The sequence below is a fragment of the Mesoplodon bidens genome (assembly GCF_964165515.1).
Source record: "Mesoplodon bidens genome assembly, chromosome: 12".
Taxonomy (NCBI): domain Eukaryota; kingdom Metazoa; phylum Chordata; class Mammalia; order Artiodactyla; family Ziphiidae; genus Mesoplodon; species Mesoplodon bidens.
The window spans coordinates 40124607-40152263 of NC_138168.1; the positions used below are offsets into that span (position 1 = coordinate 40124607).

Genomic DNA, 27657 nt, shown 5'->3' on the forward strand with positions numbered 1-27657 from the left:
GGGTGTTTCTGGGATCTATTTAAGGAGTCTGCAAGGTTCTCCCTTTTCCAACGTATCTGAGGCTGGATTTTCTCCATATAGTTCAACCAAGCAACATATCACAACAGATTATAAGCAGAAGCAGATGTGAGAACCCAGTTTCTCCTATTAAGCCAGACGTTAAAGAAACTTGCAAAGATGTAAAACAATGCCACTTCTCCCACTATTTTTGTTTTATTCTGGAAAATGCAGTTTTAATTTCTTAAATGTTTTATTTATGTTAATATGTAATGAATTGTTATTTTTATGTGAATTAATAAAAAATTTTACATTTCTGTTTGAATTTCAAATACAGTTAAGTATCAATTACTATAAACCATATAAACTCTTTTCTTTTAAGGGGTCCTAAGACCAAAAAGTTTGAGAACTGCCTGTCTAGGGTATGTTTCAGTCCTCCTTGCCATAGTATTATAAAATACTTTAACTAGATGAAGGCATTCTGGTAGGGTGCATTTTATCACCCCCAAATACATTTTCCATCTTCCTTTGCACATTCTGTGCCCCAAGAGGCTGATCCCTGCAGACTGGCTCTCTTGCCTGTTGGTTTCAGGTTGGGCTCCATCACTGGGAAACAGGCAGTAGTCTGCAGGTAAGAGTATTTTCTGCTCCCTCCCTGCTTCAGTACATCTTTGCAGTAGCTATGTCTCCTCAACTAGAGCTGCCACCAGGTGGCCCCTGGTGGTTCAGGCTCTCACCAGGCTCCTCACAGTAATTCCTCCACTTGTCTTCAATTCTAGGGGTGATACGGCTTTCCACTGTTGCTATTCTCTGGATGCCTCAACCGTATCTTGTTTCTTCTTAACCTGCCCATGCCTCTTTAAGTTCCTTCATTAAAGTTTCTTTATTTGAACCATCTGGGGAAATTCTGTTCCCTGGCAGTACCCTGACACAGATCTGCCAAAAGGAATATGGACGACTGTTACATGTTTCTTACAACCCATGAGTTTAATCCTCTTCCCTTCTAGGCTGAAGATAAGCTTTTAATAATATTAAGTATGCTTTCATTGTTAATAATTGTGAATAAAAATGAGTGAGACAATATTCTCTCAAGAAATTGGAAGCATTTCATGAACATCATATGTTATAACTTTGTGAAGAGAACAAAAGATCTTTACTATCCCATTTAACACCTGGGCAAAAAAAGTTATTAAACTATGGGCTTCCCTGGTGGCGCAGTGGTTGGGAGTCTGCCTGCCGATGCAGGGGACACGGGTTCGTGCCCCAGTCTGGGAAGATCCCACATGCCGCGGAGCGGCTGGGCCCGTGAGCCATGGCCGCTGAGCCTGCGCGTCTGGAGCCTGTGCTCCGCAACGGGAGAGGCCACAACAGTGAGGGGCCTGCGTACCGCAAAAAAAAAAAAAAAAAAGTTTTTAAACTGACTGAAAACAGTTGAAATGGGAAGTCCACAATACAAACTCCATATGCATATAACAAGAAGATTTTAAATCCCAATCAATAATTTATTTATTATTTTTTAATATATATATATTTTAAAGTTATATATTTATTTATTTTTGGCTGTGTTGGGGCTTTGTTGCTATGTGCGAGCTTTCCTCTAGTTGCGGCGAGCGGGGGCTATTCTTCATTGCAGTGCACGGGCTTCTCATTGCGGTGGCTTCTCTTGTTGCGGAACACGGGCTCTGGGCGCGCGGGCTTCAGTAGTTGTGGCTCGCGGGCTTAGCTGCTCCGCGGCATGTGGGATTTTCCCAGACCAGGGCTTGAACCCGTGTCCCCTGTATTGGCAGGCAGACTCTTAACTACTGTGCCACCAGGGAAGCCCCTATTTATTTTAAGATTTTTTTGATGTGGACCATCTTTAAAGTCTTTGTTCAATCTGTTACAATACTGTTTCTGTTTATGTTTTGGTTTTTTGGCCCTGAGGCATGTGGGATTTTAGCTGCACCCCCTGCATTGGAAGGCAAAATCTTAACCACTGGACCACCAGGGAAATGACAAAATAACTGAATTGGTCTGTTGGAATTAGGTACAACATATATAACCCATAAACTAATAGTCAGAAACTGAGTCATGCAGGTGTTCACAGCTCTTAGCTTACCTAGAATTTACATGACTCAGTGTTTTAATATCCTGGTACCACCATGGATAAACTCATAAGCAGCACAGTATGGCAGGACAGTCCCTCAGACATTTAAGGAACCCCTCAACTGTAATAATGTTATAAATATAGTAATCACAAAATGTTGTCACCATTTTTCAACCTGATGATCATCCCTTGACTTGAGACTGCGTTCTGTCCGCAAATGGATGAATACACATCCAGTTAAGGACACTGATGCTACTGGATACCTTCTTTTCACTAAAACTCTAGAATCTAACCAGTATCCTTTAACTCTGATGAACATCTAACTTAGATGTTTGCACCAACTTTTTTTTTTTTTTTTTTTTTTTTTTTTTGCGGTAGGCGGGCCTCTCACTGTTGTGGCCTCTCCCCTTGCAGAGCACAGGCTCCGGATGCGCAGGCTCAGCAGCCATGGCTCACGGGCCTAGCCACTCTGCGGCATGTGGGATCTTCCCAGACCGGGGCACGAACCCGTGTCCCCTGCATCGGCAGGCGGACTCTCAACCACTGCGCCACCAGGGAAGCCCTGCACCAACTTTTTAAAAAAGTTTTCTATCCCAGTGTAGCAGAGCCCTTTCCTACGAAAGACACAAAGTCACACCAAAGGTTCTAAAACCAAGTCCTACTTATATAGTTCATGCCACTGAGAGGCAATACTGATGAAGAGAGACTGGGCTGTGGTCAGAGACCATGGGTTCACAGTCTGGATGTAACACATACTCTGTGAACATGAGCAAGTCCCATACCTTCTTTGGCCTAGTTTTCCTAATCTGTAAAATGGGAATAATAAGTTACCTCAGGGGTCTGATGTGAAGGTTTTAAAAGTTAATACACATGAAGTACCTGGCAAATACTAAGTGTTTAATAATAATAATGATCATCACTGCATAAGTAAGCATCATGCCAACAACACTGCTATTCCAAAACAATCCCACCATCTGAATCAGCTCAACTTAGTAAAGCCAGGGTAGAAGACAGACTAGGAATCCTGACCTAACTTCTAATGTAAGAACCACAATTAAAAACTTACCAGTAGCAAACCTAAATGTAAAAGACAAAGGAATAAAGTTTTCAGAAGAAAATACAGGAAAACACTTTCATGACCTTGGAATAAGAAACAATTTCTTAAACAGGACACAAAAAGCTCCATTCATTTAAAAAAAAAAAAAGGGAAGAGAAAAAACAAGTGATAAACTGAACTGCGTTAACACTAAAAACTTTTATTAGTTAAAAGACACCAGAGTAGGAGATCTTCATAATACATATATCTAACAAAGGCTCCTATAAAGAATATATAAAGATTCCTACAAATCAGTGTTTAAAAAAAACAGAAAACACAACAGAAAAATGGACAAATTACTTGAATAAACACTTCAAAAACAGAGTATACAAATGGCCAATAAACATAAAACACACTCAATCCCACACTCAATACCAGGGAAATACAAATTAAAATCACCAGGAAATACCACTACTATTCCACCCAAATGGTAAAAATAAAAAAGACAAAAATATTAAATGCTGTTTAGGATGCAGAATACCCAGAACTCTCATAACCTGTTGGTGGGAGTGTAAACTGACATGCTGCTTTGGAAAACTACTTGCTAGTATCTACCGTAATGGAATAAATGCACCCCCTAAATCCCAGCAATCCCACTCCAAGATATATAATCTACAGAATAGCCTGAAACTGAAAACTACCCACCAAATGTTCATCAAGAGTAGAAAAGACAAAAAAAAAAAAAGTATATTAACACAATGAAGTACTACAGAGCAATGAAAATGAACACATTACAACTGCTTGCAATAATACATATGATTCTCAGAAACAAAAAGCTGTGCTAAAGAAGTCCAATATATTCTAGGTGATTATTCTATTTACATTAAGTTCAAAAACAGGTAACCTAGTCTATATTATTAGAAGCCAGGAGAGTGGATACCCATGAGGGGTCAGAGTGACTGGAAGAGGACATGAGAGGGATCTGGGGTGTTAGGATTTCTCAGTTTCTTGATCTGGGCGCTGTTTCATGGGTGTATACAGTTTGTGAAAATTCATCAAGCTATACATTTACGATACATGTACTTTTCTCATGTATATTGTAGTTCAATAAAAAGCTTCATTAAACTCAGTATCAGTAAATTATGAGGCAAGGTTTTTGTCAGTTATTTGTGTTGTTGCTATTTGTTTTTTATACATAGGTCCAGAAAATAATGTAATTTTCTGCTTAACAATTCATAAGTACTCCTCCATTTTTAAATACTAAAAATAGTAACTTTTATGGTTATACAAAAACTAGACAAGTCTATGCTAAATAAAACCATTCATCTTAACCGTAAAAACACAACAAAAAAACCTCAAAACTGACATTTAGTGAAACTAAGTCACCATGGACTTCAACATTATTTAGCAAATTTTGTCCACTACTATACTAAGACATACTATGAGTGATAAATTGAAAATACTGGTATATGTAAAATTAACTGGTACACACCAATGTACTTATTCATATATTAAAATGAAAGGCATAGGGTGAAACTAATTTTATGAGACAGAATAAAAGCCAAAGGATACTTTTCCACTGATCTAAAATTTATTATTCCAAATTATAAAATTTTTTATTCCAAATCTAAAATTTATTATTCCAAACTAAGAAAGCAGCCGTACTCTATTTAAAATATTGTGTGGTTTTATTAAGGAGTTAGACAACTCAAAGAGCTTACAAATAATTTATTACCAAAAATAAAAGAGAAAAAAGGAAATGGGGGAAAATGCAGACATAAATCATATAAAATCAGAAATCCTGTTAGATCACAGTGAAGGGCAAGCAAATTAAAGAAGCAAAACGAAACATTCATTAGAGACTAGGGGCCAGCAAAGACAGTGGACTCCATACATGGTTAAAATGGAAAATTATAAAATTATATACATGATGAAATAAGAAGCTGGAGAAGATAACAGAAATACAACAAGAAAATCCCTCAATCAATTTTTCTTTTTGGAAAAAATAAAAGGTACAAGAAGTTACTATCAGTATCCTTTACCTCATACAGCCAAACAAAAAATTTAGAAATAATGTGAATATTGCTTTTGGGAAGACTGGCCTTCAACATCTCCCATGTAGAATACTTTGGAAATACATTCCATTTTTCTTTATCACAATCTCACTCCATTCCACATTAAGAAATTGCTAATCTGGTTATTAACCTTAAGAGAAGCACAATCACAAATCTTATACCTCCCTAAAAATCAACATTAAACCATAATGTCTTCTACATTATTCCATTCATCATTGTGCTCCAAAATTATTTCTAAACTACATCAATTGGAGTTTTGTGTTGTTGCGTTGCATAACAACAAAAGAACTGATGTTTGGGACTTCCCTGGTAGTGCAGTGGTTAAGAATCCACCTGCCAATGAAGGGGACACAGGTTCAAGCCCTGGTCCGGGAAGATCCCACATGCCACAGAGCAACTAAGCCTGTGCACCACAACTACTAAGCCTGCGCTCTAGAGCCCACGAGCCACAACTATTGAGCCCGTGTGCCACAACTACTGAAACCTGCGCGCCTAGAGTCCACACTCTGTAACAAAGAGAAGCCACCGCAATAAGAAGCCCGAGCACCACAACAAAGAGTAGCCCCCACTTGCCGCAACTAGAGAGAGCCCGCGTGCAGCAACAGAGACCCAACACAGCCAAAAATAAATAAATAAAAATTTAAAAAAAAAGAACTGATGTTTTTCCTTACCAATTCATATTCATCAAAAAGTTGTATGAGGGAAGGTGGAATGAACATGTGAAAGCCCTGTAAAAAAGCATTAATCTGAGGCTGAATGGCTCTTGTCATTCGAAGTTCAGTGACAAGCTGGACATACTCCGCCTATTAAAAAAAAAAAGTTTCTGTGATGATTTCTTTTTAATTTCACGTAATTAAGACACTTGGTATAATCATTTCTCATTTAAGAGATAAAGCTTTAGAATTAATTTGGCAGAAATATTCATACATCTCAGCAAACCAGTAATCTACCATTCACTAACCTGTTTAGGCCCAAATCCTAAGAATCAATCTCCCAGGTTTCTCTCACACCCTCTATCAGCAAGTGCTATTAGATCTACCTGAAAATACATTCTCAGTCAGACCTTGTCTCACCACGTCCACGTTTAGCACCTTGGTCCAAGCCGTCATCATCTCTCACCTGTATTACTGCAACATCTGATACCACTGCTGCCTCTGTTTGCCTCTGTTACCGCTTCTTCACCACACCAGAGTGACTTTTTAAAAATACGTATAGATTTTTTATATATAATTCAGATCACATACCCCTCCTTCTCAAAACCCTACAATGACTTCCTACGACACTTGGAGTGAAGTCCAAACTCCTTTCCTAGTCCATAAGGACCTAAATGACCCAGCCTCTGCCTTGCTCTCTCATCTCATTTCCTTCCACTTTCCCCTTTGCTCCCTCACTCTATCCCCCAAACACAAGCTTGCTCAGGCCTCCATGTCTGTATACTTCCTGGTTTCTCTGACTGAAATCTCTTATTAGACTGTAATCTCTCTGCAAGCAGGGGCTCTGTTTTGTTTACCAGTATATATCCTCAGCTCTTAGAAAAGAGGCTGTCACTTTGTAAGTGTTCAACAAATAATGTGATGAATGCATACATTCTACAAATTCATTTAAAACACACTTAGAACCTGACAAAAAGATTCATTTAAGTGTAGCCTATTTGATGCTGAGTTAAGGTAACCTATTTTCACACATTTTCTTTTAAAATACACATCTTTATCATCAAGAACAGTGTCTCTTAAAATTTAACTAGCAATAAAAAATGTATTTTGGCTCAAACAAAATGAATTATCATCACTTTCGGTATATAAACCCTACCACTGTTATTATTCATATATTTTAAATTACATCTAAGTGAAACTTTGAGAGTTAAAAGCAATATGCTGTATATAGTTCTCACCTCCCAGGAACGAATGCTCTAAACACAGAGGAAGAAAACCTATTTTAGGCCCCTTCCTTTAATATATATATATATTTTTTGGCACTAATCTGATGCTCTGTTCACCCCGCCAAAAAAACGTCAGGCACTGAGCCAGCAAGTTATACATGATTCCGGCTATGAACTCTCCATACATCTCAGACCCACAGAATTGTCACAATGGATTACTCACAGCCCTCCCCAAACCCTGCATGGCTCCTTCTGCAATCTGGCACGAGGAAAGCTACTGTCTCTGCTATTCAATCTACTCCCACCCCAAATCCCACTCCCAACTGCCCAAAGGTTTTTCTCCATTGTATAGGAATTAATCAGTTTCTACAAGTTACATCCAGGTAGTTACTAGAGAGAGGGAAATAGAAATGTATGCCAAACAACCAAACAGAAACACAAACTAAATTTTCAGGATCCAGTCTAAAAAAATAATATATATAACACACTTCCAAGTAATAACCAGCAATGATTTCAGCATTAACACATGATTATCTTTTAACTGATGTCTGTTCTAACTAAACTGCTTAATGAACATACTAAAATTTTTCTGCTCCATTCATTCATTAAAATTATATATTTCTCTCAAGACGTTTTGCTTTTATAATCTTAAGGTACTATTCACTAATAATCATTCAAGACCTCAAATTATGAAGCATGAACTGCTCAAGTACACTTTATTTTGATTTGCCATTGTATTCCATATTTATCAGAATAGTACACACTCTTTTCTATCAATTAATTCCTATTATTTCCTCATACATTCTATTTTTAAAAATTAATTTCACAAATATACTAATGTCCCCTCTAATATTATTTCCCACGTTTATTTTTGTAGCTCTGGCCCACAGTTATTGGATATCAATTTGTGAAAAATCAGCTCCTCCAGATACCAGTCTCCACATTAAGTTAATTTAAATATGGACAAATCTTGGTCTAAATTATTTCTCAGTAAAATAAACCCTAGCCATCACAAAGTCTCCTGAGTTGTTTGGTAAAGTTGAAAGACAACTGTGTTTAAGAGGAAAAAAATCTGAATCCAGCTGCTTCTAAAATGTTTCCCTGCCTCCTTAAAGAACACATCCTCAGAGAGAATAACACACCTTAACATGTTCTTGATGACACAATTATTACTATGAACATCCACCATTATCATACACTAAGATTCTGACGGTTCATACTGTACAGAAATACACTGGTTGCATTCCCACTACCTACTAAGGCATCGAAGTGACTGATCCACACACTTCATGCCCTTGAGTAACTACATCAAATACCTTAAATGCTCTAAGGAAACAGTCAACATGTAGATGACAATCAGTCCACAAAACACTGGCATAAAGAGCTGCTCAAATAGACATTAAATATAAAGGAAACCTAAAATCCCACTTCATTCTAAGGTATTTAAAGAGATGATATAACTTGGGTGTGGGGGGTATTTTTATCCCCAACAGATGCATATGTGCTCCCACCTGAGTTGTACTGTTAATTCTTTGAGGGCATAAGATAATACCACATGCCACAGAAGTAAACTGGAGAAATAACTATACTAAAGAATCTGAGCTAGTACCTGTTCTGGTGAAATAGTTATGTTTATAGAAAGCTTTCAACTTACAAAGCCTCAGCATAGAGATAACAAAATAAAAAAGAGCCTTAGCAACTTTTTCCTAGCTCAACCTCTGAGCCTCATAAGTGATACAAGATAGGTAAGCAAAGAATAAGTGCCAAGGGAAAAATAAAAACACTAAGATTGAGATTCAACTTTCAGATATTACGTTCCAGTTAAATTGCATGCCTAGTTATAGAAACATTTTGTTTTAATTATCTCCTAGTCTTCTGAATGTGTGCAATGAATAATATCACCCCTTGGAAATCTTCCTTAAAATTTAACTTCCTTTCAGGCTTTGAATCTAAATTATGTCTTCTTAGGAGGAGTGGTGGTAACGCTGAAAATTGACACCTTTTTTTGGAAGCTATTTTTCTTCTTGAAAATTTTTTCACGATTTCTTGAAAGATATATATATATATATATAAAGCATGTTTACTTAACTAATAGTTAACTTTTAATAGTGAAAGCAAAATGTTCTTATCTCAAGTAAGCTGATAAACTTGGAGATACTTGTAAAACTGTTTGAAATAGTTATTTTTACTTTTAAATTAACAGTTTAAAATGGCATTATGACTGGCATAATTCAATTCACTGTTTGAATATAAATCCTTTAGTAATAAAAGCTTCTTTCCTGGGCTTATCCACTTGATTATTATTGCTCTGGTATGTAAGAGTTTTCATTGAAAATTTCTCCACTGAAAACTCAAAGGATACCAGATTTCTTCTGCAGGAATAAGTAGATATAAGAAAAAAGAGAGGCACATTTTTACAATGTAACATTTTCCAATAATTTATCCTTTACCAATATATTCTTATTTTTAAGGTCACTAATTAGTTATAAAGATAAAAATCCTATTACATCTGATAAAAATCCTGATAAAAATCCTATTACATCAGTTCCCGTAGAACAAATTCAGTCATTGAAAACAGTGACTCTTCAGGTTACCATTACAAGGATTTGGTGATTTTTAAAGTGAATTTTTAGAATATACCGACTAAAATGCAGAGAAAAGTATGTTCTCCTTCAATGACAAAAAGATACTAAAGATAATTTAAAACCCAATCTAAAAATACATACATACACTCAATATGGAGAACATTAGACCTAAACTGTTTTAAAAGTTTTCAGAGTAATAAAAAGATCTCTCGGGGCCTCCCTGGTGGCGCAGTGGTAGAGAGTCCACCTGCCGATGGAGGGGACATGGGTTCGTGCCCCGGTCCGGGAAGATCCCACATGCCGCGGAGTGGCTAGGCCCTTGAGCCATGGCCGCTGGGCCTGCACGTCCGTAGCCTGTGCCCCGCAACAGGAGAGGCCACGACAGTGAGAGGCCCGCGTACCACACACACACAAAAAAAGATCTCTCATAGTATACTTTCCTGAAGATACACATAGGAATCCACTTTAAGTCAATAATCTATACAGACAAGCTTGTATTTTGTACTTGGATGGGTATCAAATGTGCTTGTATGTGAAATAAATCAAATTAAACTAGCAATAAAATATAAGGTATTAACCAAATAAAAATGAAATGGAGGAAAACATACTAAATTTTTTAATTGAAGTATAGTTGATTTACAATGTTTTGTTAGTTTCAGATGTACAGCAAAGTGATTCAGTTATATATATATATATGTATATATATATATATTCTTTTCCATACTCTTTTCCATTATAGGGTATTACAAGTATTGAGTATAGTTCCCTGTGCTATACAGTAGGTCCTTGTTATTTTATATATAGTAGTATGTATCTGTTAATCCCAAACTCCTCATTTATCCCTCCCTCCCCATCCTTGCCCTTTGCTAACCATAAATTTGGAAAACACACTAAATTTGTATTTGCTACCTTGTTCATATTCACTGCCTTAGTAAATGAGAGGCCCAGCAGTTACACAACCATACAGACCTCGATTTAAACTGAGGGTCTACCAGTTACCAATTTTGAGCCTTTAGACAGTTATTTAACTGTCTATATTCTAAAGAAATATAGTGTCATAGTTACAAGCTCAGGCTTGAAATTTATAGACTGTCTGGATTCAAAACCACCACTTATTAGTCTTGTGATTTGGAGGAAAGCTACTTAACCTCTCTATGCTTCAGTTTCCTCACCTGTAGAAAGGGGTATCTATACCTCATAGGATTGTTTAAGTGTAAGTTAATACACATAAAGCACTTTTAACAGTGCCTAGCACATTATAAATACCTAATAAATGTAAGACGCTTTTATTATTAAAGCTGTTCCCACACTGAATGAATAAAAATAACTATCTCAAAAGGCTGTTATAGTAAATGAGAAATGCATAAAGAACACAACTCGAATAAATGAAATATACACAAAGTACTCAATAGGCAGTGGCTATTATCATCACTAGAGAATACAACTGATGTGATGAGGTTGATGACTAGGAGAATGATAACACCACCCATCATTCTAGAGCCCATCCACCAAAGTGGCTCATCCTGGAATCCTTCTTTTTCACCTTCCCAAACAGCTAATTACCATGTTGTATAAATTCTACATCCTCAAAAGATGACTCATTTTCTCCATCTTCACTGCCACTGTCTTATAAAATCACTCATGCATGCTCCCCAGAGCAACGCCACAATCACCTATCAGTTGCCCTGACTCCAATATTGCCCCATTTCAACCCATTCTTCACACTCCAAGCTCAGATTGGTGTTGTTTTTCTTAAAAAACATAAATTCAGTCATGTCAGTGCCCTCTACAGCATCTGCAACCATCCCTAAGCCTTCAGAATAATTTTCAAATTTCTAATTGTGGAGGCAAAGTCTTTCAGAATTTGGTCCCTGTCTACCTCTCCCACCTCATCTTTTCCCACTCATTTACTTTGCAATCTACGCTAAGATCTACAACTCTGACCTACCTGTGGTTCCCCAAACATACCATGCTCTGCCATCTCTGTGCCCTTCTATAAGCCCAGAACATTTCCTTCTCCCCTTCCTCACTCCTACCTGACCACTTAATGCTTCTCCTCTGTAACTCAACTTCCATGCCACCTCCTCCATTCCCTGATATCCTGTCCCATCTCACCCCATTTTGTTCTCCCCCAGACTTAATGAACTTTACGATTAGTATGGTAAAAGTGTTGTTAACACTTAAAAGCCACTGAGCTTACTCTTCAGTACCAAGAGCTAGAACTGAAGGTCTAGCAAAAATATGTTACTCCTAACTTAAGGTTTTATGGTCCCACAATTCTATCGTTTGGTCAAGAATTTAAAAGTCAAAGTGAAAAGTTAAAGCAAAACTTTTTAAAATGCTGAAAATACTATTTAAATGTAAATGTTCAGCTCCTGGTAATTCAGCCATTTTCTAAAGTGAAACCAAGTGATCTTATTTTTTCCTCTAGATTTTAAAACAAATCATTGACAGATATAAAATTAAATTTAAAAGAGAATTTTATTTCAAATATGGAACTAATATATACTTTTCTGCCTACATTACTTGTATTTATTAATATACTTCTTTTTAAACAAAGGTATTTTATCTATTTGGTTTCAGTCTATAATTACCAAAGCCTTTCAATAAAACTTAGGAATAAATGACTCCCCCATGTGGAGATTAGCTTACATCGACTTTTTCTTACTAACACGCTTGGCAAGTCACTTAAGCTTCAATATGCTTAGAAATTCTGAAGTTGACGCCAAATGTGACAATTATAACTTTATACCTAAAGTTAAGTAAGTAAAAGGCTGACCCTAGAGTAACAGAAAAAGTTCATGACAGAAATGTATGTTAAAATATAACAATAACACCTCTGAAGAACACGGTTTGAAAATTGTATTTGTAAACTGAATAATTTAACAATTCTAAATCAAGTGATCAATTTAAGATATTAGTATGTTTTTAAAGATTTTTAATTTTAAAAAATCAGGTTGCTTATTGCACAAACATTAAATGCTTAAGCATCAACAATTTGATATACAATCACACTTGACCCTTACTAGTAATATTAGAAAAATGAGAGGCTCATTTTATTGTGAGAAATGTTTGTATCCGAAAAACAAAAGCTGAGAATTAACATATTAGTGATTGAGATCCTGCTTTTACCTCTATATTACTGAACCTCATCATCAAAGTTAGCCTGTCATTAACAAAACAATGTCTATAATATAGTTAAATTAAAATGTGCTAAACTTAGAAACAGAACTTCCAAGCTCTTTAATGTTACAGCAATATTCCAGCCTCAGGCTAGACTCATGATCAAGCCTCAATGTAAGTGTATTCTTATTTGTTATTATTTATTAAATATCTTCCTTCTTTCTAGATTTTAATACAAAAACACAAATGCAAAAGAATAAAATACATATTTAAAAAATCTAAACAAAAAATCATGTCATATGGAAGAAAGGCTGTTAGGAGACACAAGTATAAATATAGCTATCTACCATGCCAATTGTTAATGACCCTTTCCACTTTTCATATATCTGAGAGGACTGACAAATCCAATCACCAGAGAGTGTATTCACAGATAGGAATCATGTATGAGATTCTCTCATGAAAAGCAATCACTTGCTTATAACGAAGATTTTATGACTTCATTACCCCTAATTGAGAGGAGGTATCCATTGTAAAATAAAATAATAAATGCACTATGAAGTGGACAATCTAATAATTAGAAGATTTTTTTAATATTTCCATTCACTGGCAAGTTCATATATATTCAAAAAATTATTTTAAGCATTTTACTATTTTAATCTTCTAGAGTTTAATGTGACTCATTATATTAAATCAAGTAAGATCTACCTCAGTGTGATCACTTTTACTAACAGGATGAAGAACCTTAGACTTGAAACTAGGAGACCTGGGTTTTGGCCCCAGCTTTACCATTAACTCTTCAGGCTTCAGTGTCCTCAGGTGTAAAGTGAGAGGGTAGACTAAAACTTTACTAAGTATAAATGTACAAAAACTCAGGTCCTGATTTTATATTCAAAAACTAAAGTTATTTTTTTTAATATGTACAGTATCTAAGTTTCAAAAGGTAAAATTACATAGCTTAATTTAGGTCTTCATTCCTATAGATATGTGAAACCTAGGAACCTATTTTTATAGAAAACTATCCAATAAAAACTAACTTTTGTGTTGTGTTTTTCAGTTTAAAAAATGCTGGTACCAATTCTGTATGGGAGGTATTATTATCCCAAGCACACAGAATAGAAAACTGAGGCTCAAAGAGGTTAAAACAGGGCCAAGTCTTTTGGCTTTAAAAAAAAACACAAAAACTATATTTTACTATATCTCTAGTCTACAAAATCATTCAGTGGACATTATTTTTTAAGTTAGCTGATTCTGAAGCTGTCTTGGAATTATAATCCAATGAAAGGAAAGGAAAAAGGTTTTAGTCCTGTTTTACCAGAAGTTGCTACTGTAAGTGATAGAACTAGAATTCCAAAACCAGACTTTCTGACTCCCAATTTCCTACATAATCTATCAAAACATAAAATAAAGCTGTATTATATATTAAAGTAATATAACTTTCAACAGTGTAATTTAAAACATGCACCAAGTTTTTAAAAAATATGTACAAACAGGAGATATAATAATAAATAAAAATAATCAAGTTATAAAGTTAAAAAAAGATCAAGTTCAGAGGTCCTGCAGAATTTACTGCATCCCAAAAGTGTGTACAAAGTTTAAACACTGCGATTTCTTCTCTCTGTTGGAACTCTTAATATCGTACTTCTAAAACATGAAATAGTGATCTAGTGCAAATATGATATTGATGTAAGTTTATATTTCTAATCAAATGTTTTGATATGCAGATGCCCAACTTACACAACCAACTGAACTATGCTCTAGGCTGCTTCAGGAACTGCCTCAGCACATCTAACACAACAATGAAATGATCCTTTATAATTCAAAGTCTGGTATTTGATGGTTTAGTTAATTTAAATATTTTATCTGTTATAAATGTTACAAAAGTCTAACAGTAAAAGTTCTCCTGGCTAGTGCCAGGAGACTTTAGAGTAATTAGCAAACTATCAGGGCTAAGTTACAAACAATGGCTAAGGTAAAAATTCAAATACTTACTTTGTTATTTTGTGTTACAAGAATACTTCCACCCCCAGGTTTCAAAGGCACCTCTTCCATTGCTCCAAACACATCAGTCTCAACAGAAAAAGTTAGTTCTAGACCCAAATCACTAATATCATTATCTAAAATCCACTGCAAATTTTTGGCATATTCTGGATCAATGGATGCCACATCTTGGTAATTCACAGGAATACCTAAAAATGCAAACATACAGCAGTTATATTCTAAATGTTTCTGCCTTTCCTTATCTGTTTAATGGTGAAATACTGCCCTCTACAGATACTCTGTAAAACTGCAAAATATAATCCAATTCACAGCATGATTTAAATGAATGTTAATTCCTGAATTTGGAAGTCTGTAAATTTAAGCTTACATTTCTACAATGTAAACTTTCTTTGAAACAGCTATTCAGGAACTTATTATAAACTTTAAAAAGTGCCAATTCTCTTAAGTATACTCATATTAAAATGCATTTTTAGCATAAACATACACACACTAAAATGGAAAAAAAACCTTTTTTTAATCAAAAATGTAGGTTATTTTTTCTCTCCCTCAGGCCCCAATGCCTTACATACACAGACTGTCTCCAATCAAAATATAAATTATTCACCCAAAATGCCACCATTTATCTACTAATTTTCGCTAAAGCCTATAAGAAAAACACTTTAAATAAATGCCTAAGGAAATAACAATGGAGCCATACCAAGAATGTGCTTGTAGAACGATCTCGTGAAGTAAATGTTCACCAGCTGCCTATGGTTCAGAGCTAATCCCAAGATCTGTCCAGCAAACCGGAAATAGTTCAAGTGATCAGGATTTACATAGGAGTTGCTATTAGGTTGAAAAGTTGTTCCTATTAAAATAAAGACAAAATAATTTATTTTTAAGACCATGCATAAGAGAGATCATTTCAATGCAGGTAAATCAGTTCACATACAACTACAGCAAAGCTAAGGTTACATCATGTATAAACGTTCTTCAGCAAAGAATGTTCTTTGTGGAATATTTAATAGTGGAATTGGAAATACTAATCATTAATTCACACATACTTATCAGAATAAGTCTTTGTGCAGAGAGAAAATTTTAGAATACTTTTCACTGAAAGTGGTTGGAAGAGGTGTCAGAGAGATCCTAGAAATACATACACACACACACACACACACACACACACGTTTTCCCAGGCAGTGTGGAAATAACCTTAGGCTATGAATTAGGGCAGACATTGTCTCATTCACCTATACATGCCCAGCGTAGCAGGTATTCACTACATTTTGCTTCTAAAGGAATTGAGCACTACAAGAGAATAACTAAAATTTTTAAATGTACAACTGTTTTCCTCATGACAAATAATCAAGTTTGAATAAGTACCACTGAGGTATAAAAGTAAAAACAGCATTAGCAATAGTTATTGACTATTGCCAAACTCTAGTGCAATGCAGGCTAATTCCAGTTACATGAAAAAAAGTCTGGAAATAAGATAGTGGTGAATGTACTTAATGCCACTGAAGCGTACTCTTTTAAATGGTTAAATGGTATATTTTATGTTATGTATATTTTACCACAAAAAGTCTCGAAAAAAAATGTAGTGCAATGGAAAAACCTAATACCAAGATCTCAACTTTAAATAACCTTCCTTATTTTTTCTGTGTGATCACTACCTCTCATTCATTCAACAAATATTTACTGAGCTCATGCTATTTACTTCTCTTCTAGGCACCTGGGCAAAAAGAAAGACTGATAAATCTAATGAAATGCATCAAAAATAAATAAACAAAGGAAAAGTGAAAGTATTGGAAAGTGAAATGTTTGGCCATTGAGCATACATATTTTAACTCTTTGTGCTTTGCTGGTCTTTGATTTATCAGTGCTGGCACTGGACTATGCCATGACCAGTAAGTTTACTTAGATACAAGGTACACATTTGGAAGCTTATGGCTGAATGACTTAAAAGGGCCACATGAAGCTAGTCACCCACTGTTAAGTACCTTTTGAGAATCATTCCCAGTCATGATATAAGATTGGGTATTAAAAGTCAAAGCAGGGACTTCCCGGTGGTCCAGTGGTTAAGAATCCGCCTTCCAATGCAGGGGACGCGGGTTCGATCCCTGGTGGGGTAACTAAGATCCCACATGCTGCGGGTAACTAAGCTCACGTGCCACAACTGGAGAGCCTGCCCACCACAACTACTGAGCCTGCGCGCTCTGGAGCCCACGCACCACAACTAGAGAGCCCGCATGCCACAACGAAGACCCAGCACAGCCAAAAAAAAAAAAGTCGAAACAAAGTTTTGTGAGATGAAGAAAGACTTCAAAGACAAACGTAACTATTATTCCAAAAATACAATATTCTGAGAATAATCAGAAATACTTTTACCTATTTCCTCCCCTAGGTCTGTGTATAATTCCTTCTCTAAGTACTTTCTGGGAAATTTGGGTTATTACAAAGAATAGATACAGAGAAATCAAAAGAAAAAAAGGAAACACACGGGGGGAAAAGTCTTCAGGAAATGAATAATTTTTAGCTCGAAAGTGAATTAAGGTAGAATATAAAGTTTATGTCATGTTTTAAGTTCAAAACCAATAAAACTATGACAGTTCATCATCTCAGAAAAACCCTATTCAATAAGAAAATATCATTTTCACAGAATAATAATAATAGCATCGGGCTTCCCTGGTGGTGCAATGGTTAAGAATCCGCCTGCCAACGCAGGGGACACGGGTTCGAGCCCTGGTCCGGGAAGATCCCACATGCCGTGGAGCAACTAAGCCCGTGCACCAAAAGTACTGAGCCTGTGCTTTAGAGCCCACGAACCACAACTACTGAGCCCATGTGCCACAACTACTGAAGCCCACGCACCTAGAGCCCATGCTCCGCAACAAGAGGAGCCACCGCAGTGTGAAGCCTGTGCACCACAATGAAGAGTAGCCCCTGCTCGCCTCAACTACAGAAAGCCCACGTGCAGCAATGAAGACCCAACACAGCCAAAAAAAAAAAAAGAATAAACAAAATAAATTAATTTTAAAAAATATTTTAAAAAATAATAATAATAGCATCTAATATTTATTTCTGATTTCTATGTGCCAGGCACTGGGCTAAGCATTTTTCCACATCAGCTGATTTCCCACTATATTACAAAACATAGGTTATCACCATATTCAAATAAGGAAATCAAGGTCCAGACATACAACATTTATTGGCACAAGATCATAGCAGAAAAAGGGACAGAGCTAGGATTCACATTCAGTGGAATGTGCCAAAGGCCAAACTCTTAGCCAGTCTACTACACTACTATTGCTCTACAGTAAGCATCTTAATTTAATTAGAAAGCAAGTTTTAAAGAAATTACTACATACATTAGGTCTATCCAAACACTCCCCACATTTAGGAACCCTAAATGTAATTTTCTTCTTGTCAACTAAACATAAGAACATGAAAATATTTCATCTATATTTTATTAATATTACAGCCCCAAAGAGAAGACATACATGGCTTACAAAAAGGACGAATCAGAAACTATGGTCTATGTGCTTCATCATATTACTTGCCATAAATTTTTAGAATAAGCACCTCAACTAATGATTCCACACCAAATCTGTTTTTCAGATATGAAACTAAATAAACAACTCAGAATAAGGGACTATAAAGAAAAGAAATAAATCTAAAATACAATGTTTTAATGCTAAATCTTGCTGCAAAGATTAGGCCTAAATAACTAAACTAGGGCCTCATCATACTTGTCGTAAAATCACAAAGACACTAAGTTCATCTCAGAGCAAATAATCAAAGGTTACAGAATTAAAGTAGGAAGTCCCATATTCCTAAATAATTTCAAATACACCAAATGTGTCTGAGGAGCCATCACATAGGTGAATATCTGCAGTTCTCTAGCATCACTGCAGCCCACCCCTACTTGCCTCTCATACAGTAATCCTTCTTATTCAATGGAGATTTGCTGCTGGTTTGGTTGGATACAATAGGAAATTACAATTAATAAGACACTCTCTCCTTATAGAAGAATTTAAACACTGGGAAAGAAAAATTTTTCAGGAAATAAAAGCAACTGAACAAAGCATTTAAAAACTGAAATCCCACCTTCACTTGGATGTAAGTCTTTATTAAGTTAAAGAACTCCCAGGTATATCTTATACAAATGAGGTGGTAACCATTGCCATTTAGCCTACAGTATCAAATTACAATTCAGTAGGTAGCAAACATCATTTCAATAAAGAGAGTTTTTTATTTGCATTACATGGTTAAATAAGAGCTTTTTAGTTACCAAGTCTTGATCTTTTAAAAGGGCTGAAAACAAAGTTACTATAAAAAAACAGATTATAAGTTAAGATTTAACACACCATGATTTCTAGACTTTGTTTTTAATGACCAATAACTTTGGAAACTCAAATAGGGTTAGCAAAATTTAACTTTTCCAACACGGACTTGTATTTTTTTTAAGTTCATCTACTAGCATGATTTTATAAAAGGAAATTTTAACTCAAGAAAGGTAGACTAAAGGACGATCCTTAAATTGAATAAATTTAGTTTTATTTTATAAAAAGAACTGATGAAAACTTCCTTGAGGCCAGCACTGGTCCTTGAGACAAGCATTTGAGAACCAACTGTTCAGAGGAAAGAATGCTAGGCTGAGTCAGGTTCCACTCAAGATCCTACCACTCATTAACTGCTAACATAAACAAAAATCCTGAATTTCAATTTCCTCTTCTATGAAAAGGGAATATCCAACCACTCTAGCTCACAGGGCTACTACAGGAATCAAAGGATAAAATGCACTGAAGTAGTCTGAAAATGTGACAAGTCACAGAAAAAGTCATCTAGACTGTACAACTTACCATCAGCTGACTGGGTAAACAATGCATAATCAGGATTGACTATCTCATTAGACAGAATATCAAACCACTCACGCACAACACCTTGACCCTGAGTTCAAGAAAATAAGATTAAGTATCAACAGAAATATATGGTGAAACTTTTTTCTAAATAATAATATTAAAATTATATTAAATTTCTTCCATTATTAATTAAATATTAAACTTTATTGAAGGGCATTTCAATCTTTTAGAGACAGTGATCTTAACAACACTTATTTTTATACCCACCATGCCTTCTTCCCCATGGAACCGTACAGCGATTCCTTGCTTTAGCTTTGCACAATTTGCTTTTGACACAACTTCACAGCTACTCCTAAAAATAGAATCTAAATATGTAGCATTGGTTAATTTTACATATTAAAATTTAAAATAACTAGTATTTTGTGCCTCACACACACATCACTTTGTTAAACATACCTCTGTGAACTAGCAGGATATCATTTTCATTCACTGGCCTGTGCACCATGTCTGAATCTGGCTGTCCTGAATGCAAATGTTCATAGAACCATTCACAGCGATCTTTAAATGGCTACCGCAACAAATAACAGTGAAATATGTTAGCAGTATTTCAGTCACTTAACTGTCAGATTTACTTAACTAGCATGCTAAATGCTCTTTCTACAAATAATCATTCTTAGACCTTTATTTATAATAAGTAGTTCTAGATAAGGTTCTGACATTTCATCCACTATTCACAAAAAGGCAGATCTGAGCTGAAACACTTTGACTACCTAGAGAGCATATTTCTTTTAATTCCCTATATTTTCAACAGAAAAGACTTGATAAATTAAAAGAATTCAATATCAGACATACAACTGAACACACTCTCAATTTCTTTTAAACCCAAGAAGGCTTGTAAGAATGAATTTCCACATCCAGAAAAATTATGTTGCATGTTCATTTAATTTTCTATGAAAATAATCTTTATGCCTTATTTTAATTTCTATCCTTTGAATATATGCAGCAACTAGAAAGGAATTTGTTATCCTTTTTCTTCCTTTCCTCCACCCTAAAAACTGAAGAATACGAATCTCGTGAACAGTAAAGGAAGTCTCTACCTTTTGTTCTTTTGCCAGATATGCAAACTGTAAGTGATTTGTAATTTTATTCATCAGAAAGTATTATTGAGTACCTAGGATGTGCCAATACTCAGGTAACATAAGAGCTGTAAAAATTTCATTGCTGAAAACTGTTTAATACACTTAAAGAGATGAGAATAACATTGGAACAATATAACACATAATGATATCAAGTTCTAAACAGTGAAATACAGACCACAGTGCACTAAGAATTCAGAGATTGTGCAGATAAGTGGAGTACAAAGGCTTCATGAGGTCCTGGTCTGAACCAGGACTTAAAGATGGGTAGGTCTTGCTCAAGCAGGAGGAAAAGAAAGCACACCAGGCTAAGGGAGACAAGGAAAAAGGCTCAGAAGGAGAAACCGTGTCTCCACGGAAGATGCAGTGAAGGCACCGGCATAACCCTACACATATTGAAAGAAGGAAGTTTTTGTAACTAAATCAAGGACATAATTATGGAGCCTTCGAATCAAGTAAAAGACACAGTGGCCACTGAAGATACCTGGTCAGAAGAATAGCATGGTAAATGCACTCATTAAAATGAGAGTAGAACCAGGATAAAGGGAGGCCATCTAGGCAGCAGTTGAAATAATACGTATAGATTGATACGGTCCTGGTCATGGTAGGAAAGAAGAACAATGAAGTAAATCTGAAAGACATTACTCCTCTGAATAAAGAAGAAAAGTAAAAGAAGATCTCTAGGGGCAGAACTTAAAATCAGAAACAGCTTAGAGGGGGAACCCCAGCACCACCACCGTCTACCCCACTCCTAGAAGGCACTGGTGGAAGACAACGAATGAGGTTTTATATATTCTGAATTTAAGGTTACTTAGGATATAACTATGAAGAGCTTAGAAATAAATACTAGAACATGCTGCAGCTGAGACATTAGAAAGAGAGTCATGAACAAAGCTGAAATTGGAGACAAGGTAATGTCCCTTGTTCAAGAGATTAAAGATACAGGGACAAACACCAAGAACAGAGTAGTTTATGATCACAGGTCAGGACTGAGAATTTGCTTACTAGCAAATGATACACACAGCTAGAAAAGTCAAAGGAGAACCAGGGTGGTGCAATACCACAAAAGCCAAGAGTTTCAAGAGATAAATACGATCCATGTCCAACACCACAAAGAGGTTCTCTCTCTCTCATGCAATTTTTAGGATACCAGTAAATGTCTTCATCTGAGCTAAACTGAACATCTGTTTTCTTCAAAAGACTTAAACATCTTTTTATTAATTCTTAATAAAAATATTTTTATGAAAATAACTGGTACAAGATTAATTTTTGCCTTTTAATATCTGTTCTTTCAATAAGAAAAGAGTAAATGTTCCCTTTTCCAAAGTTAAATGTATAATTTTGTCCATACTTCTAGCAGTTTTCCACATTTTGAATAAAACACTGCTGTTGTTATATTCATTACTGGTCATATAAATAAAATATTTCATTTTAAACAGGCTAGAATGTTAAGTGCTTGAAATTTTAATGCTGATTATTCCTAAAACTTAGGTAAAAGAGGAGAGAAAAAATATTACACAGAATTAATGTATTTAAATATGGGCTTTGAAGTTTGATAAACATGGTTTGAAATCCTGGACCTGCCACTCCTAGGTTTGTGATCTTAGGGGAATTACAAATCCTCTCAGAACTTTAGTTTTCCTACCTGTAAAATGGGGAAAATAATACCACTTCAAGGGCTAATTCTGACGATTAAATGAAATAATGCAAATACAGATCAAAATAATAATAATTATAATCATAAATTAACTAATGTTTATTAAAGCATCTATAAGCCTGGTACTGTTTTAAGCACTTTACATGTATTTTCACATTTAATCCTCACAACACTCTGAGAAAAAGGGACTTTTAGTATCTCCGTTTCATAGAAGAGAAAAATTCAACACCAAGAGGTTGTGCAAATACTCAACACAATAATTTGTGCAAATACTCAACTCCCAGAACGCTAATAGATGTTGCTCTTATCACTCAGAACAACGTTAAAATTACTGCGAATAAGTATTTTAAATGACAGTAAACTTATTTGCCGTTATAAGATATTAAATATTAAATTCTATCCTTCATATAGAAAATGTGGACCATTTGAAAATAAATACAAGTGGTAATTTTTTTTAAGTAATTCAAATGTAACATTAAAAAGTACAAAATGCTACCTTCAAAAGCTAGTAAGTTATCTGTTAAGATCAAAACATCCACACACACATCCATATACCTACAAAGCCAAAGAGCACATTTCTGTATGTAAACTTTCTGAGTACCTGCATTTCCATAAAATAATTCACAAAACAGGACTGATTACAGAGGCTCTTCTTAATAGTATTTGTACAGCAATACAAAATGTCTCTCCCTTTAACTAGCAGGCCACCTGAAAACCACCAACAGAAGAAGAAGTCAATCCCTTAACAGAGGTAGTTGTTTTTGTTTTTACTTTTTTTTTTAATAGCCTCCAAGTTACAGAAAATTTCTTAGTATAGTACAATGGTAGGGTTTTTTTCCCCTAAGGTGAAAGTAAACTGCTAACATGAATAGTACAATGGTAGGGTTTTTTTTCCCCTAAGGTGAAAGTAAATTGCTAATATGATGTCCAGTCACCCCTAAATACTTCAGTGTGTATTTCCTACAAACAAGAGAATTCTCCTACACAAGCAGTTCACAATCATCAAAATCAGGAAATTCACACTGATATATTACTATATCTGATCTTCAGACCCCATTTCAAGTTTTGCCAGGATCCATATAGTATCCTGTGTAGCATAATGACTCATGAACTGCGTTCAGTTGTCCTGTCTCTTTCATTCTAGCACAGCTGTTCAGTGTTTTCTTAATTTTCATGACCTACATTTAAAGATTGCACGTCAGTTATATTGTAGAATGTCTCTCAGTTAGAGTTAGTCTGATGATTTCCCATGATTAAATTCAGGGTATGCATCTTTGACAGGAATATCAAAGAAGTGATACCGTATTCTCAGTGCATCCTATCAGCTGGCACACTGGTATGTCTGCTGTGATCACTGCCAAGCTTCTCCACTGTAAAGTTCCTTTTTAATCTTTGTAATTAGTTAGTATTCTAAGAGGAGATACTTTGAGACTATAAAAATATCCCACCCTTCATCAAACTTTCCATTTATTCATTAATTCTTTCACTATAGACTTATGGGTTCCGATTTTATTTGCAATATTTTGCCATCATTATTTATTTTGATGTTCAAATTGTTCCAGATTTGGCCAGTAGTATCCATTCAAGTTGGTTCTGAATCGTTTTGACATAACCTCATAATTCTCTGCACAACTTTCTGGCACAATAAGATGATCCAGGCTCATCTTGTACTTTCTCTGAATTAGCCATTTCTCCAACAGGCCCTCGTTCATTGAGAATGGTATTCAATGACCAAGAAATGGATGCCAGGTTTGCTGTATCTATCTAACCACATAGGAAACTATAAGTTCACAATGATATCTCCAATTCCAATCCAATAGTACATGATTCATCATTTTCCTCCATTTTTTAACTTTCTCCAACAGCGAGGCACATTATCTTTACTATACTGACTTATTCAATCAACTGCCCCACCTCATATATAATCAATCTTCTGTCACTGACATGGACCATTCACTGCATAGATACCCTATACCCCACTCAAGCTTTGTCAAATTACTCTGAGCAACTGTCACCACCCTGAACACTGGACATCCTCCATATACCGTGCCAACTCACATACTCCGTGCTGAGCTCCTCTTCTACACAAACACCCTCCTTAGCACGTCCAAACTCCTGACTGGGCCACCACTATGCATGTGGACACCCGCACTGGTCAGGCAACAAAACCCCCTCTGTGGGTCAAAAAGGTGGATAGCTAACGCAGATGCTTTTTGAGTGAATACAGGAAGGGAAGAGGGAAAAGGAAGTGAAAAGCAGAGATAGTATTAAATATAGCAAACTACCTCTTTCAAAAACTAAAAGCTTCTTTCACCTATAATCTCATTTACCCTAGAATGGAGTAATTTAGTGTAGATTAAGAAAATGAACTTAAGAACCAGATGGACTTTTAAATTCTGGTGCCCCCACTTAGTAGCTGAATGACTTAAACAAGTTGCTTAACCTCTCCAGCTTCAGTAAAAGAGTACCTATCTCACATGATTGTTACAAAAATAAAATAATCTATGTGAAAAAATGTATGGAACCTGACATAAAGTTAGCATTCAATAAATGCAAGTTATTACTGCTACCTTGTCTTTTACATCATCATTATTAAACAGATGCCAAAGGAGACCTATATACATGTGTCTAATTTTATAAAGATCAGTTCTTAGCTTTCTTTAATTTCTAAAAAGGATCAGTGTCCCTGAAGACAATTTAAAATACCTATAGCCTTTATCTTATGACTACTAACCAAACCATTACCTCCAGTCTAGCCTACATTTCAGACAAATTATTTCCTAAAACTTTGCAGGATCATGTCATTCTCCTAAAATTATTAGTGGCTTCTGACAGCCTAGCAAATGGAGAGTCTGCAATCTGGCAATCAAGGTTCCATACAGTATAACCCTAATCTACCTTCCCAGAATTATATCTCATTCCTCACCTACACAAAATTTCTGCTTTAACCCACTGTATTTTAATACACTTTTCCATCTATATGTCCTGACCCATATCTTGGCTAGAATGTTCATCTTCCCCATTTACTCCTTTCAAAATTTTGCATGCTTTTTAGATTAAAATCCACCTCCTCTTTGAAATCTCCCTTGACTACAGCAGCCAAAAGCAAGCTCTTCCTCCCTTAAACTCCTAAAGAATCAGGTCATACTGTAATTACTGTATTTTACGGGTACATTTATTATCTCCCCTGCTAGACTGAATTAAGATCCCCTTGGAGACAGAACATATCCTTTCTATCTCCAAAACAACTACCAATTATTGAACATATATACAAGTCACTATTTAAAACTTAGTCTTCACCATGGAGGTTTTATGAGGTTGGTGTCATTATCTCTGTTTTATAGATGAAGAACCCAAGGCTCAAGGATGTTAGAAATATGCCCCAAGCCACATAGCTGCTAAGTAGCAAAACAAGCTTTTCCCAAGCATGTTTCATGAAACATGAGATATACGGAATGAACCCTCATCGGGGAAAGCTCTCAGGTCAATTAAGTTTGGAAGACTAATAAAGCTAAATCATTATTTTTACCAAAGGGCTTCTCAAAGCCTTTAGCAAGCTGCTGATATGCTTTATTAATCTCCAACAGGGCATGTGTTATATTTCCCAAATGTATTTGGGGATAAAATCCCCAAGGACCATCAGCCTTATAGGACTAGTGTTCCATTTCAGCAATGTGGCAACATGTTGTCTTTGCACATAGTAGGCACTCAATGCACATTTCTTAAAGTTACTCCTCATACAAAAGTAACATACTAATGTAACTCCACATACTAAAGTAAAGAATAAGGTAATGTCACTCCACTTACAGCAGATGGTCTCAAGTATAATAATTACTGAACAGTATTCAAATTAGCTGAACAGTATTCATTAGACATTCTAAAAACAAGATTAAAAAAAGCACTACCTGTGCTTTTATGATATGCATGAATCTTGACATCAGTTCAGGACATTCAAGGAGGAAGTGAAAGTGGTCAAATATAATCTTGGGATTCCTAAAAGAAAAACACATTGTTTACATGGATGGGAAGGATGAGTAGCATTAAGTGACATGCAAATTTAGATATACAGATATTGAAACAGAATAAAAATACATATTAATCCACACCTACTATACTTGTACTTGTCACTGAGCATTTTTTGAATAGTAACAGAAGTAACATTTTTTCTGTTGAGATAAAAACTGTAAGAAAAGAAAGAAAAGGCTACAAAGGTAATCCATGAAACCAAGAAAGCTTTACCTGTTAACAAAGCATTTTAAAACTTCATCATGTTTGCAGACAAATTCAATGAAACGGGGTGAAGTCATTCTGTGGGGGTAAAAAACAATCAGAACACACAGACCAAAGTTGGTGATATGGCAAACGTGACTATGCGTTGAATTGGACTGGTTTCTACACACACAAAAAATGGGGTTTGGATTGTCTTTATGGAATCTGAGGCATGCCTAGTCAATTTATAATATGAAATAAATAAACAAATAAATAAATATATATATACACACTCAGATATATATATAAAATAACTTATCATTAACAGATGATATAAACAAGTGACTTTTTAAAAACCCTGAAATTTTAAGCATCTCTGTCTATATGTTTCCAATACATAGTTAAATGATCCTATAGAAAGTGACATTCACCATCCTACATGTTAATAACATAAATGATGCTTAAAACTCAAATATTCTGTACTAATTCCAGATCAGTTCAATGAGTATCCTAAAGATCAGAAAACAACCAAAAACAGCAAAGTATTATTTGTTATTTCTGCAATTATAAAAAAATTATAGCTTTTCTTCATCTATCAGAAAAGGAAATAATAAGCACCTATCGTAAGCCCAGATAACTGGGTTTTCTCTACTCTGTAATGCAAGTGCCTGACTTAAGGTTTGATTGGTGAAGTATCCACTTCAAAGATGGCTATCTCGAATAAACACAATGCCAGGCCCACAACTAGATAAAGAGCCAGGATGCCTCCCACGGAGGCTCCTTTGTTTCAGAAATCTTGGTTAATTTTGATAAGTGACCATTTGGGCTACTTGTTTTTTTCTCTTCTCATACTTTATACTCCCACTCTTACGTTTAAATTCACCAATAGTGAGCCCTCGAAACCCCAGTCCCCTGCCCTCGACCCCAGGCTTGTGTGTGCTCTTTCCCTCTTTCTCTCTCTCCGCCCCCCACTCCCCCTTGATGACCTCACTGTGTGGCCCCCAGGTGTGCCATGTAATTTCCAGGTCCTATAAG

General features: G+C 35.5%; 1 protein-coding gene across 2 annotated transcripts in view; it reads right to left on the reverse strand.

The window, feature by feature from the left end:
* HACE1 (HECT domain and ankyrin repeat containing E3 ubiquitin protein ligase 1) overlaps positions 1 to 27657 on the reverse strand; it is a 97685-nt gene that overhangs the window by 10560 nt on the left and 59468 nt on the right. For both annotated transcript variants that reach the window (XM_081251361.1, XM_081251360.1), the window contains 8 exons: positions 26653 to 26721; positions 26319 to 26406; positions 20077 to 20188; positions 19888 to 19985; positions 19621 to 19708; positions 15477 to 15626; positions 14771 to 14967; positions 5866 to 5997 (listed from right to left, as the gene is read on the reverse strand). In XM_081251361.1, coding sequence (XP_081107487.1) covers positions 5866 to 5997; positions 14771 to 14967; positions 15477 to 15626; positions 19621 to 19708; positions 19888 to 19985; positions 20077 to 20188; positions 26319 to 26406; positions 26653 to 26721 — 934 coding nt within the window. The remainder of the gene's footprint in view (positions 1 to 5865; positions 5998 to 14770; positions 14968 to 15476; positions 15627 to 19620; positions 19709 to 19887; positions 19986 to 20076; positions 20189 to 26318; positions 26407 to 26652; positions 26722 to 27657) is intronic.